This window comes from Argopecten irradians, unplaced genomic scaffold (genome assembly GCF_041381155.1).
Source record: "Argopecten irradians isolate NY unplaced genomic scaffold, Ai_NY scaffold_1068, whole genome shotgun sequence".
Lineage (NCBI taxonomy): Eukaryota > Metazoa > Mollusca > Bivalvia > Pectinida > Pectinidae > Argopecten > Argopecten irradians.
Window position 1 is genome coordinate 337 of NW_027188535.1, and position 19,664 is coordinate 20,000.

The following is a 19,664-nucleotide window of genomic DNA, read 5'->3' on the forward strand; positions in this document are numbered from 1 at the left end:
CAAGTTTAAACTTCAAACACATAGGCATATGATCTCTATAGCTAAACCTACTGATTTTTGTGGATGATGTTAACTTTTAAACCACAGAATGAGCTTAGCAAGCATAGGACACATCTTGACATAAATGCTAAGTTCTCCATGGATATATAAATTCTTCTATGATATATAAATATTCCTGATAGCACCATCAATACACAATCTTTTACTCCATTCTTTGCAACATTGCTTTTGATAAAACAATTCAATAATACCTTTATGAAACAAGGGATATAGAACATCACTGACTTAGAATTCTGTGATGGCAATATCAAGAAATTTTCTGTGATAGGTCATATTGTGAAAATATGTTCAAAAGACGATTTTTCAAGTGTTGGTGATGACTCAATTCAATGCTGATTACAGTGTTTTTTTTAACATTTTGTTGATAAGATCTCATCTTGTACTAAATATAATGCTGACTTTGTTTCAAGAGTGCATGCATACATCTTTTATAATCCTTCAATCAGAATTCTCTGGTTTTTTAAATTGGATTCCAAATAAGCAATTGATAGCAACATCAAAAATTTAATTAAAACAGTAAATTTTGCATCTACTTTTAAAACTTGAAAGCAATTTCAGGCAGTGTGATCAGCAATAAATGAGATAAAATGTGATATTGAAAAATGAGCAGATACTGTCATTTGTGTAAAATCACTGATATCAGGAAAGAGGAACAGCAATTTAACACAAACCAGGCGCCAACTAAATTTCTTTGTCAAAAGATGCTATTAGGGTCATCTTTCCTGAATACATATTGTATGTGTTGTTACATGTATGTTGTGTCTGGACAATCCAGATTCTCTTTATATACATAATATAATAGATAAACTTGTTCTGTGTATTATCTGTATATGACATTCTTGTGTTTACGACACAAACTGGTATAAATATTTGGTGTAAGACGTATTTGGTTAGAATTCTTGTTCATGCAGAAGCTTGTAACACCTACCTGGTCTGTACCATTGTAACTCCAGGGTTCTAGGGGAAAAAACAAACATTCAACTGATGTAGGAACTGCATATTGAAAACAAAAGTCTGTTTTCATAATAAATAGTACAAATGCTTAATTCCTTGTACATAAGTCATGATTCAACTTAATTAAAATGAAACTTAATCGAATTAAAAATGTTTCAATTCATAAATGTTTCCTTCATATAAAATTGGTATCGGACAAATTGCCAAACGACAAGATTGACGGATGTATTGAAAACATCCTAAATTCAATGAAGTCCTTTGGGAATAAATACTTTTTTTTTGCGTTTTCTAACAAATAAATATCAAAAGAAATCACTTTTTAAATATCAAAATTATGAATATGTTACTATGGTACCTGCACTGTCCTCCTCTGGTTCCTTCCTCACTTTAAGTTGTTCTTTCCTCTGCTCTGACTGTCTCTTTACATCTCTCACTGTCAGAGTTTTTGGTTTGTCTTTTGGCAGGAGACCTACACAATTAATATACAAACATACCCGAGTGAAATACGGTAGAATGTATATTTGGCAAATTTTCTTCAAATTTCTTCATTTTTTATACTTTTCTTCAAATATTTTCTTTAATTATGACTTTGATAAGTGAATGAATGCAATAAATTGAATATTGATATCTTTTATAACCAGAATGAAATATGTTTTTAAAGAATGTGCGATACTCACCGAAAAATCGTTTGGTATTTTCGTCAGCATCTTCTATATCCCATGGCCCATGCACACCGTCCTCTACACCAGGTACTCTGCTGGGGGTACTCTCCAGGTTAGAGACATTCTGTAAATAAAACAAACATTTAACAACTTTAGATAAATTTCCAATTATACATGACATATTCAGTCTCCTCTAATGATGTCTTTCGCTTCCCTCCATATTTTAATCTTATTATACATTTGAGTTACCTTGACAGCCATGATTGGTTGATGAGGAGACTTGACGGTAACCGTGGGCGACGTGTGGACGGGTGTTTGGTCGCGGTAGGACAATAAAATCTCCTGTACCTGTGAAAGATCGGTCGTCTTAGCCGAATCCAAATCAGTCTCCATATATGTACTCACAGGTGCAGGTTTAGGCAAGTTTTCTGTGAACAAAGACTTCTCATTTCACATACAAGAACAACCAGTTAACTTTGATTAAACTAGAACTATCTGTAACATAAATAATCTGCACATATGAAATATAGATGAGACAGGATGTGACACTACCCTATATAATTGAATTGGACATCACAAACAATCCATGCCACTCTGTTTTGTGGCAAGGGCATAAAAAGTCTTTATTAGACTGTGTATAGAAAATGCTTACTTTGGTCGACTTTAGTAAATGCAGAAGCGAATTTTGCCCCAGCTGAGGATCGCCGTAGTGTGTTCATTGCCTCGGACAATTGCGCTCCCTGTTGATTTAACCCAGCCATGATGTTCTTAACCTGGGCTAGGTCTTTTTCCATCTTCATTTTGTTTCTTAGGCTCTCATTGGACTGTGATGTAGAATTATGATATTAAACATTATACTTAAAGTATAGAACCAAGAATTTATGGTAAGTGAATTGAGATAATATGTATAGCCAAATATTTTTTCAGGACAAAATTTTCTAGATTCGGCCTTAAAAGAGGGAAAAATAATTATGCAAGTCACAGGAAAAACATATCTACTGTCATACAGCACAATATCGGGGTCAAATCAATATGTGTCTCCCGAGAAGTAATTCAAAACATTTAGATGACCTTTTTAATGATAGGGAAGAATAAGAAAAAATTTCCCAGTAAGTGCACAAAAACATTTCCCCTGTCCTTTGAATGAATGGACTCCAAACAGACAAAGCAAGAATTGCCTCCATACAAATCATGAAATACTTTATGAAAAATCGGAAAAACTCTGCCTTCTTGTGTAAAACCAAATAACAAAACCAAATCCCCAATTGACCTATGTCCCCAACGATGGAGGCACTTTAAAAACAACCTTCCGATACAATTTCCTCCCGTGACCTTTGACCCCAGTGAATGCTACTTCAATGTTCAATCTTATTATTTTTCTGCTGTAGTTTCTTCTTCAGATCCTGAAAAACGGAAAATTTAATTCTGTAGTAAACAATTCCTTTTGAAAATAGCTAATTGATTTCTGGGTATAACATACAAACACCTCGGCAAGGCAAGATGCTAACCAGCCAAAAATTTTTTCAAATAAGTTAAAATATCTTTTTTTATTTGACAAGACCCCATTAATCTAGTTACCCGCGAGGCCTTGGCCAGTTGAATGCATGACCCGGGAAAGATCTCTTTCTCTATGTATTCGATTGTTGGTGGATGAGCTGATCCTGTTCGACGTGGGTTATCTCGACTCATGTCCCTGCTGACGTAGGATTCCCTGGAGCGCCTTCTCCAGCATGTCCTTATCCTCCTGGGCCTGGGCTACATGGTAGGACTGCTCATGCATACGTCGGTCTAAGCTCGTACAGTTTCTCCAGCTTATCCTATAAGATATTAAAACATCATGTTAGTGATGTCACTGATTTATAGAAAATATCTTATGTTTCAAAAACTTTCCAATGTTGTCCCCAAACTTGTATACAAATATCAATAGCTCTCTCAAAATACTCAGCTTATTGAACCTTTATATCAACAGTGAAGAATCTTATGGACTATGGTGTCTTCCTTCCAATTACACTAGCCCAGAACCCTATAGAACTCTGTAATAGATTTACACAGACCAACCTCAAGAATGACTTCATCAGAAGATAGCTGTTTAATATCCTCTTTGATGCCGTGTACAATCTTTTCTTCCTGGTGTTTCCGTGAAAACTCCAACATCTTCTTGGGTGGTGTGAACTCATCAGGAGACAACAAGTGCTGCAAAAAGCATGATACATTAATATCAGTTTAAGTGGATATTTCACAAGTCTGACTTATAATCTATAGATTACTGAATCAATAATTTTAATATTCTTCATTCAAAGAAAACAGGTACAAATTTCTTCCTTTAAAGCATTTTCATTACCAATTATATAAGCAATTTAATTATCAATTAAATAGCCAAAAACAGAAAACCCAACTTTTTTTTATTGCAATTATTAGATGCAAAAATATTACTAATGATACCTCCTATATGGATGACTGGCTTACAGTTTATCCACAGTTGTCTCCTCTCTTTAGTAAGTGTAAAAGACAATTTTACCTCCCATTTAAATCTTATGAAATTGTCTCCCCTTCAGTATCAGGTTATCCCCCTTTTTTCTGTTGCATTGTCTCCCTCCCTTTAACTATAAAGTTGTCTTCCGTTTCGTAATCATTACTGACCTTTCTGTACTGACTGGCCAACATGAAGTTGTCCCCCCCCCCCCCCCCCCCCCCCCCCCCCCCCTCCATAAAGACTGCCCATGTTGACCATATTGTGGACAAGATTGACCATCGGTCTGTATACCTCTAACTGTAACACAAAAGTAACAAGTCAAACTTTTAACAATTTTTAAAACCTAAAACCGACAACGAGCAATCTTTGATTTTTTAACAAAATTTTTCCATATATTTTGTCAAAATTCAGTACTGTCAAAGAAATATAGGTCCATACCCTTTTCTCTGCATCTTCTAACTGGTTGCGTAGTTGCATATATTTCATGATGTTCTCTTTCTGTTAGCTGGTCAAATGGAACCGTCAGACTCCTGGAGACTGTAAGATGAAAGAAGACATCATAAGCTGTATGTTAAATCCAGCCATGGAGTAAATAAAACATAACATTCAGAAACATCATGTATTTAATGACAGTATTGTTCACAGACTTCTACTTAAACTTACAGACTTCTACTTATACTTACAGACGCCCTATAGTGGTGTTCCGACGCACGACGTTGGTCAACTTTCTCCCGGAAGTAGTTACGTTCCTTTTCCAGATCAGCGTGCTCTCTTCGTTAGTTGAATCAGCAGTAATACAAGCTCATCATGCCTGAAAAGGAAAATATCATTTAATCTTAGTGTCCATCACAAAACAGAAGGTTGCTCTTACAACCTCATTAAATTAAACAGAACAGAAAAGTAAGTGAACAGTTCATTTTCAGTTTTCATCACCATATTCAGTATTTGCATATTACAGAGTTTTCTGCACTTGCATAGTAGGTATTGATTGTGACGTCATGTGTTTGCGAGCGTAATGTTATACTTTTCGGAGAAAACGACGTGCATTGAGCTCACAAAATATTGACGTAACAATTGATACCAACCCGCAAGGGAGCAATGGCGAATACTGTAAAAAGTACATATTTAAGTGCTAAGTCTTATTTAGCACTGTTCACACTAAAATCTGATTGACTTACTGTTTTGCCGATGAGATCTCCAGCGGAAATGCTCATTCTGATGCGCCCACGTGCACTAAGAGGGTACTTCTTTATGTTAGGGACACCTCTGAGTTTTCCTGTCATCAACAAAATGTATGATAAAGTAATACTCTCGAGTTTCGTATCAATGACAAAATGTATATGATAAAGTAATACTCTCGAGTTTCGTATCAGTAACAAAATGTATGATAAAGTAATACTCTCGAGTTTCGTATCAGTAACAAAATGTATTTGATAAAGTAATACTCTCGAGTTTCGTATCAGTGACAAAATGTATGATAAAGTAATACTCTCGAGTTTCGTTCAGTGAACAAAAATGTATATGATAAAGTAATACTCTCGAGTTTCGTATCAGTAAACAAAATGTATTGATAAAGTAATACTCTCGAGTTTCGTATCAGTGACAAAATGTGTATGATAAAGTAATACTCTCGAGTTTCGTATCAGTGACAAAATGTGAGATAAAATAATACTCGAGTTTCGTATCAGTATCATGATAAAACAAAATGTATTGACAAAAAGTAATACTCTCGAGTTTCGTTTCAGTCAAAATGATAAAGTAATACTCTCGAGTTTCGTTTCAGTCACAATGATAAATAATACTCTCGAGTTTCGTTTCAGTGACAAAATGTATATGATATAGTAATACTCTCGAGTTTCGTATCAGTGACAAAATGTAATATAAATAACAATGATCAATTTTGTGTATCAGTAACAAAATGTAATATAAAATAATGACTCTCGAGTTTGGTATCAGTAACAAAATGTATGATAAAGTAATACTCTCGATGTTTCGTTTCAGTGACAAAATGTATATGATAAAGTAATACTCTCGAGTTTCGTATCAGTAACAAAATGTATGATAAGTAATTCTCTCGAGTTTCGTATCAGTGACAAAATGTATATGATAAAGTAATACTCTCGAGTTTCGTATCAGTAACAAAATGTATGATAAAGTAATACTCTCGAGTTTCGTTTCAGTGACAAAATGTATATGATAAAGTAATACTCTCGAGTTTCGTATCAGTAACAAAATGTAGGATATAGTAATACTCTCAAGTTTCGTATCAGTGACAAAATGTGTATGATAAAGTAATACTCTCGAGTTTCGTTTCAGTGACAAAATGTATATGATAAAGTAATACTCTCGAGTTTTGTATCATTGACAAAATGTATGATAAAGTAATACTCTCGAGTTTCGTATCAGTAACAAAATGTAATATAAAATAATACTCGAGTTTGGTATCAGTAACAAAATGTAGGATAAAGTAATACTCTCGAGTTTCGTATCAGTAACAAAATGTAAGATAAAGTAATACTCTTGAGTTTCATTTCAGTAACAAAATGTATTACTGTAAGTTAACTTTCTTTCATTGTGATTTACTTTTGTAAATTTTGAGATCCAAACAAAGCAAAAGTTAATTTTCACGAACTTGTTTTGAAATGGAAATCGCAAAATTTAGTAGCCGTAGAAGAAAATTGGTTTACAATACATAGAAAGTCAAGGGCCTGTAAACTAAGCTTCTAAATATTATGGATATGAAGTTTGTTGTATTGTATATTGATAATGAAGAAATAACCTGTCATTACAGTGAGATAGGACTTACAATGACATCCTCATCAGCCATATCCGGATCCTCCTTTACCGTATGAATTGGTCCTGGGTCTAACTTTCCAGGGTGTCTTCTACCCCCCTCACCTATAAAACCCACATACAGGTGAACAAAGGAAATATATGTTTACCTACATACACAGATAGATAAAAGCAAATACAGGTAAAACGGCAATATACATGTATACATAGAAACACAGCAGATTAACACAGGTAACACACTTTCGCACAGGTATATAAACAAAGACAATACACATACAGGTAATTACATACAGGTCGACACAAGTAACAAAGACATAAGTAAAGTACAGGTAACATACAGGTAACAAGACAAAACATACAGGTAATTACAACAGGAATGAACAAACAAAGACACACAGGTAATTACATACAGGTCGACACAAGTAACAAAGACATAAGTAAAGTACAGGTAACATACTAAAAACACAGGTAAACAAAGACAATACACATACAGGTAATTACATACAGGTCGACACAAGTAACAAAGACATAAGTAAAGTTACAGGTAACATACTAAAAACACAGGTAAACAAAGACAATACACATACAGGTAATTACATACAGGTCGACACAAGTAACAAAGACATAAGTAAAGTACAGGTAACATACTAAAAACACAGGTAAACAAAGACAATACACATACAGGTAATTACATACAGGTCGACACAAGTAACAAAGACATAGTAAAGTACAGGTAACATACTAAAAACACAGGTAAACAAAGACAATACACATACAGGTAATTACATACAGGTCGACACAAGAAACAAAGACATAAGTAAAGTACAGGTAACATACTAAAAAACACAGGTAGAACAAAGACAATACACATACAGGTAATTACATACAGGTCGACACAAGAAACAAAGACGTAAGTACAGGTAACATACTAAAAAAAGGTAAACAAAGAAATACACATACAGGTATTACATAACACAAGAAACAAAGACGTAGGTAAAGTACAGGTAACATTCTGAAAACACAGGTAAACAAGGGCAATGCACTTACAGGTAAATGCATATACAGGTAAACCTAGCCAATATGAAGATATAGGTAAGCAGGTAACATACCAAAACACAGATATGACAAAATACAGGCAGACAAAGGTATAGACAATCATACGTATTTATACATAGAAACAGTTAAATAATCTTATTACAATTTTTAAGTATTATATTGCTACATATCTTCAATATGAATTGATGAAGGGTTTTGCATGATGGATATATTTGGGGAGGATGCATAGCAGTGTATGGGGAATTCTGAGTGTTGTCAAGGATGTAACTGGAGTGGTAACTGTAGATGTTCACAAATGTATACTGTCAATGTATATTCTGGTAAAATTGTATGGAATACTGTCAATGTATATTATGGTAAAATTGTATGGAATACTGTCAATGTATATTATGGTAAAATTGTATGGAATACTGTCAATGTATATTATGGTAAAATTGTATGGAATACTGTCAATGTATATTGTAAAATTGTATGGAATATGTCAATGTATATTATGGTAAATTGTATGGAATACTGTCAATGTATATTATGGTAAAATTGTATGGAATACTTCAAGTATATTATTTTGTATGAATTTCATTTTGTATGAATCGAAATCCACGAGATTGGAGGATGGTGTTTTTTGGGTGAACGGAAATAAATCTTCGTCAAAATAATGTTGGGATCTGTAAATATTTATGATCATATCACACCAGCCATTAATATATTAATTCAGTATCTATAATAAAACATCCAAAAACAAGTCTGTCATCTCTATCATACTATTTGTAACCATTGTTTATATCTCTGGGGATTGCAGTAAATGTGACCTTGACTTTTCAGCAGAGGACAAATATCAGGAAAGTCTAATGATAATACATCTAATAGACTATAGTGATATACATGTATTATAAAGATTGATTATATATATATATAGGTAGTTCATACTTATTATTCCAGAATATATGCAGCATAGTTATATTATACTTATATTATAGGATGTATATATATAGAGGGCAAAGCACAAGTTACAGACAAGTACATATTGTATGATATACATATGTTATATGATATAATGGGCACAATCTAGTTTTTATGGCGATGTTCTTAGCAAGCATGAATGTCCAAACCACTGACAAAAACAAGGACAATGTTTTGAAGCCTCTCACTGGTGGAATATAACCAGATATGAATTACAAACTTCTCAGGTAGACAAATTAACAATGGCCACAAATCGTCAGCTTTGACAATGACCTGGCCTAAACAACAAGAACAACTGGGAGTCATTTGCACATGCAGGATCACCAAAAAATTCTGGTAAGTAACAGTAATGGAGACTGGCCATGCTATGGGTATGTATAACTGTATAGATTGTGTAATGTATGTGTTTTAGGTGTTTTATAACAGGTGTAATAATTTTTTTTTAACCTGTGTCATACTATCAGGTATGTTTCATGAACAGGTGTTAGCATCAGGAATGTCCTAAACCTTAACAATCAATACAAAAATCCTACCGACTACTTAATCTACTACACACCATTCTAACATGCACATTCAAGTCAAGACATATTAGTAAAAAAACAAAAAACTATCCCATTTGATCAATTATAACATTAAATCTAATCAAGTATGTATGTACCTGATTTGATGTTGTGACCTCTGAACTCTGACCCTTTTGAACTTGCTATACTAGCCACAGATATCCTCTTTTTCACCTGCGTCTCTTCCTCCTCTTCTGCATCAAACAAGTTTTGTTTACTGTCACTACTATAAGCAGGTCTAGGATTACGGTGTATCTTTTTGCCAACCCTGTCTGACCCTTCAGGACTAGGGGGACATGGTGGAGTCCCCATTAAACGATCGAATCGTTGAAGCGTGTTCTTGCCCTGAGGTTTGGGGAGAAGAGGTCGGAAGGCTGACCTTCGTTCCTTCCTCCTACTGGCGAGATCCTTCTCGTCCTCCTCACTGCTGACCTCCAGTCTGTGTACCTCCTCATACGGCATGTCCATAGGGTTCATGTTGGCATAGTTACTGACCGTGGCACCTTCCCTGTGGCTGTCAAGCTGGGATCCTATCACATTGTCTTTCTTGTCCTTCCTATCTGAAGGTCTACTCTGTTTTGTCTGTACACCTGACCTTTCTTTCCTAGCTCCACCATCCATTTTGGATGTTTTCTGTTGATGTTCCGTCTGCCCATGTCTATGTACCTGGGTATACACATCCCCTTCAGGTGTCCTGTATCTCGCCAGGTCGTCCTTGGTAGACCTACCCCTGTCTTCTAAGCCTACAAGATCCTCAGAGCTCTTTTCTAATCCTTCACTCTGACTGGTAAACATATCTTCATGAAGGACATCAACAATGTCTGCCTGAATGGAGCCTTCGCTCAGGTCTAACCTTTCCACTGACGATCTGTCCCGTGTCTGTCCGTCTTCTGTGTGTTCATCCACCGTGTTGGGACTTGATCTGTTAGCCTCCTCTACTGCTATAGGGATAAACCACTGGTGTAACATACAATATGAGGTTTCCCCATCTCTCCAACACAATGGTACCTACACTTACGGTTAGTTATAGCCACACAAAACACACTACAGTTAATTGTGTATTAACATGATGCATGATGATTTAGTAGTGAAATAGACATTGTAAAACAGAAACTCAAGAAACAAATCCATGATTATTTGCCAGAACACTATGTTATAGAGACAAAACGCAATTTAAATTACATTGTTTTTAGTTTTCATAGAAAAAGAATTAATCTCCATCTTTATGTATGTCTGAGTATGTTTGTTTTCTTTCAATTATGTTGCTACATCTATTTCCCAAAACAAACGATACTAACTTACTCATTACCCATTTAAGTCTACCAAACATAACATGCATCAATTTTTCAAGCATAAAATGAGTGTTTCCATAACAAAAAACAAGTTAATTAAAGCCATGCATAATAAGTTGTTTGACAATTTTACGATTTGTGATGGGCTATCAGCTAAAATATTGATCTTGATGATCCCACTGCTGTAGGTCGTGATTTAGAAAACAAAAATTAGTAGGCTTGTCTTTTTAATAATAACATGCACTAAGAACTCAAGTAAAATCTTAGTAGTACAACAGACACTACAAAACTCAGACCAGTCTTTCTAAAATCTGTGAATACTAGAAGTCCAAAATGGGGACATGCAAACCTTTGAACACCAAAACCAAGGTGTGTAACTTGTGAACATCTTCACTATAAGGTGTGGGGACTTGTGAACATCTTAAACCAAGTTGTTCTCTTTTTTTTAAGTGAAATGTGAGACCTTATAAACATCTTGAAATATGGTGTTCAATCTTATGAACACATTACTCAAAGATGTGTGAACTTATGAACACCAAGAACCAAGATTTGTGAACTTGTTCATACCTTAAAGATGTGTGCAGTTGTAGATTTCTTAAACGTGTATGAACTTGTTGACAATTCATGCTAAATTGTGTGATATTTTTGAACAGCTTTGATCCAATTTGAATAATTTAGAGTGTTAATGCCAATCATGATGAGGGGAAGTAAATCAAAACAGGTCATTTTTCTATGGTCACTTTTAAATTCTAATTCTTTCTTACTCATGTAGAAGTGAACTAAACCTTCAGAACTCATTTAAGGAAAACAGGACAATATATCTAAATTAAGCTAGTCAAACTAGTTTCACTAGAAATTCTGCATGAATAAATCTATTACTTTGCGTATGATTTTTTTTCCCTAATTTGTTATACGGGATATTGTATGCCATAAGACTAGCATAGAAATAAAAAAGAAGTAAAATATAAGTATATAATTAGTATAGAAAATGTAACATCTAAAGGAATTTCTATATTACTGTATCTAAGTATTTAAATTCCTAATTACAGTGTACATTATTCAGCAGATCAGACTTGTGATATTATATATAGAAGTTATGTGATAGAGGTCATTTTAAGGTCGTATAAAGGTGAACATCAAGGTGCTATGAAGGTCATTTAGTCGTGTTAGACCAGTCTGTTTCCAATGTGGTTTTCTCCTCACTTTGAACACATTTATTTCAAATTCTTGATATATGTTGAATAATGAATTTCATTAGAATATTAACTTGAAAAATCGTAAAAGACGATACGGACTGTCTTGTCAAAGAGAAATACCACAATTTTACGCAGAGCTATAAATATATATGTGAGACTACACTATTTGACGAGAAAAAGGTAAGTTTGTGGTCAGTAAGAAAGTGGTGAATTGGCTGTGGTGGTAAGAGTAAGGTGAAAATGAGACTGGTGAAAATGAATTGTGGCTAGTGAGAATGAGGTAATGATTGGCTGTCTCTGATGAGAATGAGGAGATGAATGTGGCTGTTGAGAATGAGGTAATGAGAGTCGCTGGTGTGAGGTGATGATTGTGGCTGGTGAGAATGAAGTAAATGACTGCATGTTGCTGGTGAGAATGAGGTGACAATTGTGGAGGTGAAAACGAGACATATGTGTTGTGATGGTGAGAATGAAGTGATTTACTGGGTTTGAGAGAGCACTGTACATGGTCCTCTCCAGTGAGAACAGTAAATGTGGATACAACTTAAACGATGATGTAATGAAGGTGACGACATGAAGCAATAGTAGAATAAAATACAAAATAGTACATAACAATAGAAATGTAAAGATATAGCATGATAGTTTCAAGTTATTATACCATATCCTAAATAATGTAACTTGTACATTAGATTGCTTTACATTAAATTACAACCATTGATATTCATTTGACATTTGAAATACAGATGTAAAAAAGAATGCCAGGTGCCTGCTTTTCTTGAGACTGCCCTTATATTAGAAACGAACACCTGTGGATATATTGTAATATTTGTTATACAGATAGAGAAAATGTATGGGAGTTACCTCCCCTGACCTACCTTGCTTCCCCATAGGTTTGTCCCTTCTTCTTCCATCAGATGATTTTGGCCGCCCTTGTCCATACATTTGATTCGGCATAGTTCTCTCCCTTGACGGACTTCCATCCACTTGGTCCCTATAATAGCCAGAATTACCTCCCCTGCCATCCCCTACCGGGAGATTGGAAGGCCTTGGTAGGCTGTTTTGACCTTGCTGTCCATGTTGCCAGTCTTTAGGATCATCAAATACAGGGTGGTCCTGTAAACACAATCACATTAGCAGATTTTATCAGAAACATATATATATAGAGATTGGCAACTCCGCCATTTTTACGATTGGCAAATGTACCTGTGTGTGCTTAGGGGTTTTAAGATCAACTCTTAAATAGTTAAATGCAGTAGAATAATTTTGATATGTTATAAAAGTTTTCAGATGGTTTGAGTAGAATTTTGAATAGAAAAAATTATATTTGAACTGATACATTAATAAAAAAAAAAATTGCACTTCCGGTTTTTAATGTCTGATTTTCGAAAAAAAAAAAAACCAGGTAAAATTGCTGATTTTCATGCTTTCAAAAATCATATTATATAACATCAATCTAGAAAACTGGTCACATCAAACCAGGATATAATGTTTAATATTTTGTACTGATGCAAAATTATCATGTTTAAAGAATACACTTAAAAGTATTTAGCAAATGGAAACCAAGATAAAGAGTTTCCAATCTCTATGTATATATATATATATATACAGAGCTAATGCTAAACTAACAATGTGTTTCAATTCTTTATTTCTATATAGATACAGTGTATATATATATATCTGATTTTATAGCCAACATTTATTGGAAACACAGCATGTTTTAAAGTGTAATGACGTGAACCAAAACAACTGACAACATGAATTGATATATACTTGAGTCACAAATATATAAAGACGTTTGCTATCAATCTAGGGGACACTTGTAGTCTATTTAACATACTTACCTTTGGAGGAAATATAGGTGTTGGATAGTTGAAATAAGATGGTTGCTGCATCCTCGTTTCTAGGTTCCTCTCGGCCTCCAGAATCTCTTCTGATGTCCTGGGGGTCTTAGCCTGAGCGATTTCCTCCACAATCTGTTTCCGTACCGAGGTCGGGAGTGGAGGACGTTGAGGTACCTCCTCTATATACTCCACACCATCATCCCGATCCTGAAGTTCTCGGAGACTTGATCTATCAGGCAAGTTTACATAGGTGTGTAAAGTTTCATTCTGATGCTCAGGAACCCTTAACTCTTGTTCCTGATGTCGGGGGTACCCTGACCCCTGATCATAAAGGTCATGTTGTGACCTTGGGCCTGGATGCAGACCCTCCTGCTGTTCCTGAGCCCTCTTTCGTTTCTGTTCCTGGTACTTAGTTAAGGTGCTATAGCCATCATCGGTATCCTCTCGTTGGTGGTGGGCATTCATAGCAGGCTGTTCTGTCTCCTTGGGAACTTTGATTGCTGGTAGTGGTCGGTTGGCAAGCTCTCGCTGTTTAGACTCGCGTGTTGGCGAGTAAAACCCCTCGTAGTCGGCTTGTCGAGGAGCCTCATTGTCACTTGAACGTTCCGAAGGAGTATCACGAGTTCGGTGTTTGGCATACTGTGGGGCGACATCTCTACGACTCATCATCTCATCTGGCTCACGAAATCTGCTTTAAACAATTCAAATAAATATAAGTACTGATACCATGAACCTCTTTGTATTGCAATAATGTCTTGTTTTAACAGTAAATTTTGTGCAGAAGCTTCAAGCTGTCAAAAGCAGACAATAAACAGCAGAGCCACATTTCCTGTTGATGTGCATTTTTAGCATTAAACAGATATTGATAATAAATCTGAATAGTACCAATCTTAATAGCATGGTTCTCCGTAACAAAAGAACTTAAAACAAATGGGCATAAAGCTTTCATCAGAATGAAACGTGTACAAATACAGAATTAGTTACAAAGTCTTTGTTAAGTACAAATTAAGCTGTATAAACTGATTCAAGAACACATGCATTAAACTGACCACTAAACTAAACAATGTCTGTCTAAACCTCCTAATGATAATGGTACACAAATTAATAAAATAAAATAATCAAATATAAAATGACGCCCAATACATCCCAAGGACTGGTAAATTGTAAACCTATATACAGTGGAACTTGGTTGATACGAACTCGGATAATTTGACAACCCAGCTTGATACGAAATACTTTGCCGGTCCCGGCCGAATACCCTCTTGATCTTTGTTTAAAGAACTCGGATAATGCGAATTCGGAAAACTCGAAGAACTCGGATAATTCGAAGTAAATTTTTGGGTCCGAATGACAAAAATCATACATAAAATGTTCTTATAACTCGAAATGAGATTTTTTGGACAACGTATTCGGCGAAAATGCTGATTTTTTCTCCATAAATCTGCTGTAGAACAGCATTTCAAAATATATATCTCGTTTTATTGTTATAATTTTGCAACTATAATCGGTGATTTTGACATCTCTCTTGTTCACATCATTTTGACGACTTGGAACTGGTCTATATATAACCAAGTAAAGAGAATCGTCAGTAGACATGATAACTCGCTTAATTCGAACACCTCGGATAACTCGAAGTTTTTATCTCGGTCCCCCTCGAGTTCGTATTAACCGAGTTCCATGTATATATATACCAAGATTCCCACATTTTCAGATTTTATGTACAATCGAACATGGAAACCTATATGTATACCAGATTCCCCCTTTTCAGAACTTATGTACTATCAACATGGAAACTGACAGGTTTAGTATCGGACAATATTTTTTCTCCAAAATCACAAAACCCCTGAACTGATAATTTCTACCATGAGTGCAATATGATGAAATTATTTGGAATTCTACCACCATGTACATCACCAACACCTCATGCACTGTAAACCATAGCAACACAGACCACATCACATCGCAAACTGTAGCCAATGACAACACACAGTAATACAAGGAAAGTTTGTAGACATTATCAATACAAAATAAGATTTAGCAGAAAAATAACTTATATTGAAATTGGAAACAATAGAAATATTGTTAGATATGGAATAGAATATTATTGTTTTTTTGAGCCACAAAAAAATAGTCCACTTACATCCTGCCAAGCCAACTTAAAGTGCTTAGATTGATCAGTGATTTCAAGAAAACAAAAAGCAGGGTATCGTTTCACAAAGCTTCGTAACTTACGAACGTTCGTAAATATTTACGAAAACGTTACGCAAAACTTACGAAATTCGTAAGTGCGTTTCACAAAGGTGTTCGTAACTTTTTTGCGTAACTTACGAAAAGACGTAGGAATCCTCGTTCCTACTGGCATGAATTTCTGGTGAATCTAAAATAAGATATGTGAAAATTCTTTGCAAATATAGGAGGAGTTATTTGTGCCATTTATTGAAAAAATAGCGTTTATAATAAAGTGTTGAGAAATATGTTATCAAAAATATATATAATCTTTCTTGAAATGTGCATTTAATTGAAATAAACTTGAACTGCATGTTTTCATCTTGTGGCATAATATATATAATATGTTTTGTGATGTCATCTCTGATTGGCCGATACCTCTGTCCATAGAATGATGGAATGAGGGAATGATGCACAATATATTTAATGTCATTCTTAAGAAGGTTTGTAAACCTATTGGTGACAGCAAATGGCTTTAGAGTGTGTGCGCTCTTAGGTAAGTACGAAGAATGTTGGCTTTTTTGCATTTTTTTTTGGGGGGGGGTTATTTTGGGGGGCTGAAACCTCTTTTAGTGGATTTTGAGAATATCAATGAAACTTGTCTATAATCTTATGATCTTTATTTGCCCCCTTCACTGGCATCACAAGGAAGAGTGAGGCGAGATCGTGCACGCCGTATTCCAGGCGCGGTACAAATGTATGCAACCATTGACCTCCACAGTGTCTCTCCAGACATTTCTATAAAATAAGCATTTCGTTTAACATAAAATTGAAATTTAAAATCAAAGGCAGATTATGACGAATAAACTTTATTGTAACTCACAAACTTTTTTTATGACATTCATATATAAGATATGTTCAAAATGCATTAGACCAGACTAACACGTAATAAACGTTTTAGAGTGATTATTGTCTATACATACAGTAATGAAATTGGCTAATAGTAGCTACATGGTAGGCGGAAAATTTCACGGGATGAGACGAGGGTCCAAAGTTTTAGTGACTCCCAAACATAAAAGTGAAGTCAATACTTTTAATTATTACGACATAAAATACTTAAAGCTGAAGTTTAAACTGTAAGATTTGTGTAAAAGAAAATGCAGAATTAATCTTCACTTTGCCAAGAGACACAGCATTTTATCTGATAATTTGGCTCAAAGTCACAAACATGATTTGATCTTGAGTCGGACACCAAAAATGTTTCAAAACGATCCTAAGTCGGACAGTGTATTTTATCATTATACAAGTGAATGTATGTATAGACATAAACAGGTGCTGTAATTAACCATTTTTTTCATCGTGTAAGTTTGAAATTTTTTAAAATAAATATTTCATATCTGTTTTTTATTTTCTAATCAGTCTTTTAAGTTTCCTTTCAAGTCACCATTGACATTTTTCTTAAATATAGCTAAAATATACCGCATGCATCTGCACATGGTCCGTACGTGTTGCAAAATCGAAAGTGATTCATCCATGCATCCAGGTTGGGCCTACTACTATAAATAGATATCGCTGAAACCGTCAGCATGAATATATATTTGTTTTTTTCTCCCTTTTTAACATATGTCAAAAAATGTTTTAAAAATTCATTATTCTATAAGCAATTAATCTCCCTTGTAAATGTTCGCTAAAATCTTTGTCCATCTCCATCACACAGGTTCTTATTTTGTACTGATGACGTCAAAGTTAAAATTTGTACAGACGGCGATTTATTTGCTGATTTGTGGAATCAATAGACAACTTATTTGGGTACGTAATGAATTATAAAATGAATTATTTTGACCAGTGTTTTCTCGACTTTTATGGTATGTATAATAATTGCTATTTTTGGTTATCTTATATTAGAATTTGTTCAAGTTGTATGTGTAGTGCACAGAGTACCTATTGCATGGTTTTTATTCTCCGAGAAAATCACGTTTTTTGAGTGTATTTCAATTCTATATAATTGGTCATTACCATAATATAGAATATAATCAATGACTTAACCCTGAGACATACAAGATTTAATTTCTCGCAACTTATTTAACTATTTCGATACGCAATGTCCTTCATTTAATTTTCCGCTACGTCGATGTACAACCGCCGGACTTCAATAAAATTAAAAATTCCTCGGACATAATACTAAAATTGGACACGATTTTTTAACTCACAGAACAAGAAAGTTGGTAACATTGCCAATGGAAATTTTTCTTAATAAAAGAAGTTCTCCGTTAACTTTTTCTATAGATATACAACGTGTAAATTGTATTGCGCTTAGATCCACTAACATCGATAGGAGAAAATGAACGAGTTTACCAGACACCGGGGACATGAAAATGCGTTAGAAGTTACGCACAGGGTAGAGGTTGGGCGTAAAGTTTTACGCAAGATTTTTGACGGTAACTTACGAACCGTTCGTATGTTTATGAAGTTTTGTGAAATGCATTAGTAATTCGTAATATTATGTCTTACGCAAAAGTTACGGAAAATTCGTATGTTACGTCTGCTTTGTGAACGGTACCCAGAGCTGCATATATATTTTAAACTAACAAAATATGTTATAATCATCATAGTGTCATGTTAATGTAATGATCAAAACATATCAATGGGAAAGAGTGAGATTAAAATGCAGGTGTACATATAATGTGGACTAGAATGAATTAATATCAATGTTTCATGTTACAGACGCTGTTATGTCATTTATTAATCTTTGTTACCGAGTAAGATTTTCAGAAATTATCTCCCTTTTTCAAAGCTACTGTTCCTAAGTTACAAAATCCTAAAAGTAAACGAGATGATTTATTGTGAAGGTACATTAAATCTCCTAAATTCTAAAAGTATACCATAAGCCTATTACAGATATCTAGCCCAAAATCTAAAGGTGGTGGCATGCCATGGAAGTCTTTTCATGTATAGTACCCATGACTAGCCAGGAGACCTGATGTAGCAGAAGAGTGAATATACATATATATAGAGAGGATTCCATAGCCCATGTTAATATATACCTGTGTAGATAAACCCAGAGTTATAATTATAGTAAGTCTACACAGAATTTTACTTGTGACTGTTACGGCTCTGCTCAAGGGGTTTTCTGAAGGGTCCCATGGGGATATAGTGATTTTCCTCAACACTTGAAACCTTCTTTTCTATACGGGCATATAATCCCTCCCTGCTGTCTGTCGGGCCCCGATTTCTGGATGAAGACGAGACTGAATGATCAGGATACCTTTGATTTGGCCCTTCATTGTAACCATGATCATGTGACCTTGGCCCTTGATCCTGTGACCTTGACGCTGGGTTGTACTGGTCCCTGCTGTAGGGGTCGTGAGGGTTTGGCACTCGTTGAGGTATGTTAGGTTGTCCGGTGTATCTATCGTAAGCTGCGTCTGAGTAATTACTGGTGTTAGGTGAGTTGTCCTGACCCCCTGTGTAACGGCCTGGCAAAGAATCCCCTCTGGGGTCGGATCTTATCCCAGGGTACTGGTCGAGACTACTATTAGGAGACAAGTCTTTGTTATAGTGACCAGGGAGGGACTCTCCCCTCCTGCCATAATCATCTCCTCTCCGTACAAACTCAGCTGGCATTGAATTAGCCTTCCTGTTTCCATAGGG

The 19,664-nt window shown here is 35.0% G+C and overlaps 1 protein-coding gene and 1 long non-coding RNA gene across 2 annotated transcripts; both read right to left on the reverse strand.

Annotated features, from left to right (window-relative positions):
* Window positions 1–863: 863 nt before the first annotated feature.
* LOC138313921 (uncharacterized) lies at window positions 864–19,661 on the reverse strand (the record flags this gene model as incomplete). Its single annotated transcript, XM_069254159.1, has 10 exons — window positions 864–1,017; window positions 1,370–1,483; window positions 1,692–1,800; window positions 1,926–2,104; window positions 2,329–2,515; window positions 6,956–7,047; window positions 9,617–10,456; window positions 12,882–13,119; window positions 13,848–14,535; window positions 19,279–19,661. Coding segments are annotated over 10 exons (2,967 nt in total), but the record flags the coding sequence as incomplete, so codon positions are not given.
* Window positions 3,323–4,355, reverse strand: LOC138313920 (uncharacterized). Its single transcript, XR_011207295.1, has 3 exons — window positions 4,317–4,355; window positions 3,735–3,869; window positions 3,323–3,493 (listed from the first exon to the last, which is right to left on the reverse strand). It is a non-coding gene; the product is annotated as an uncharacterized lncRNA (long non-coding RNA).
* Window positions 19,662–19,664: the final 3 nt, after the last annotated feature.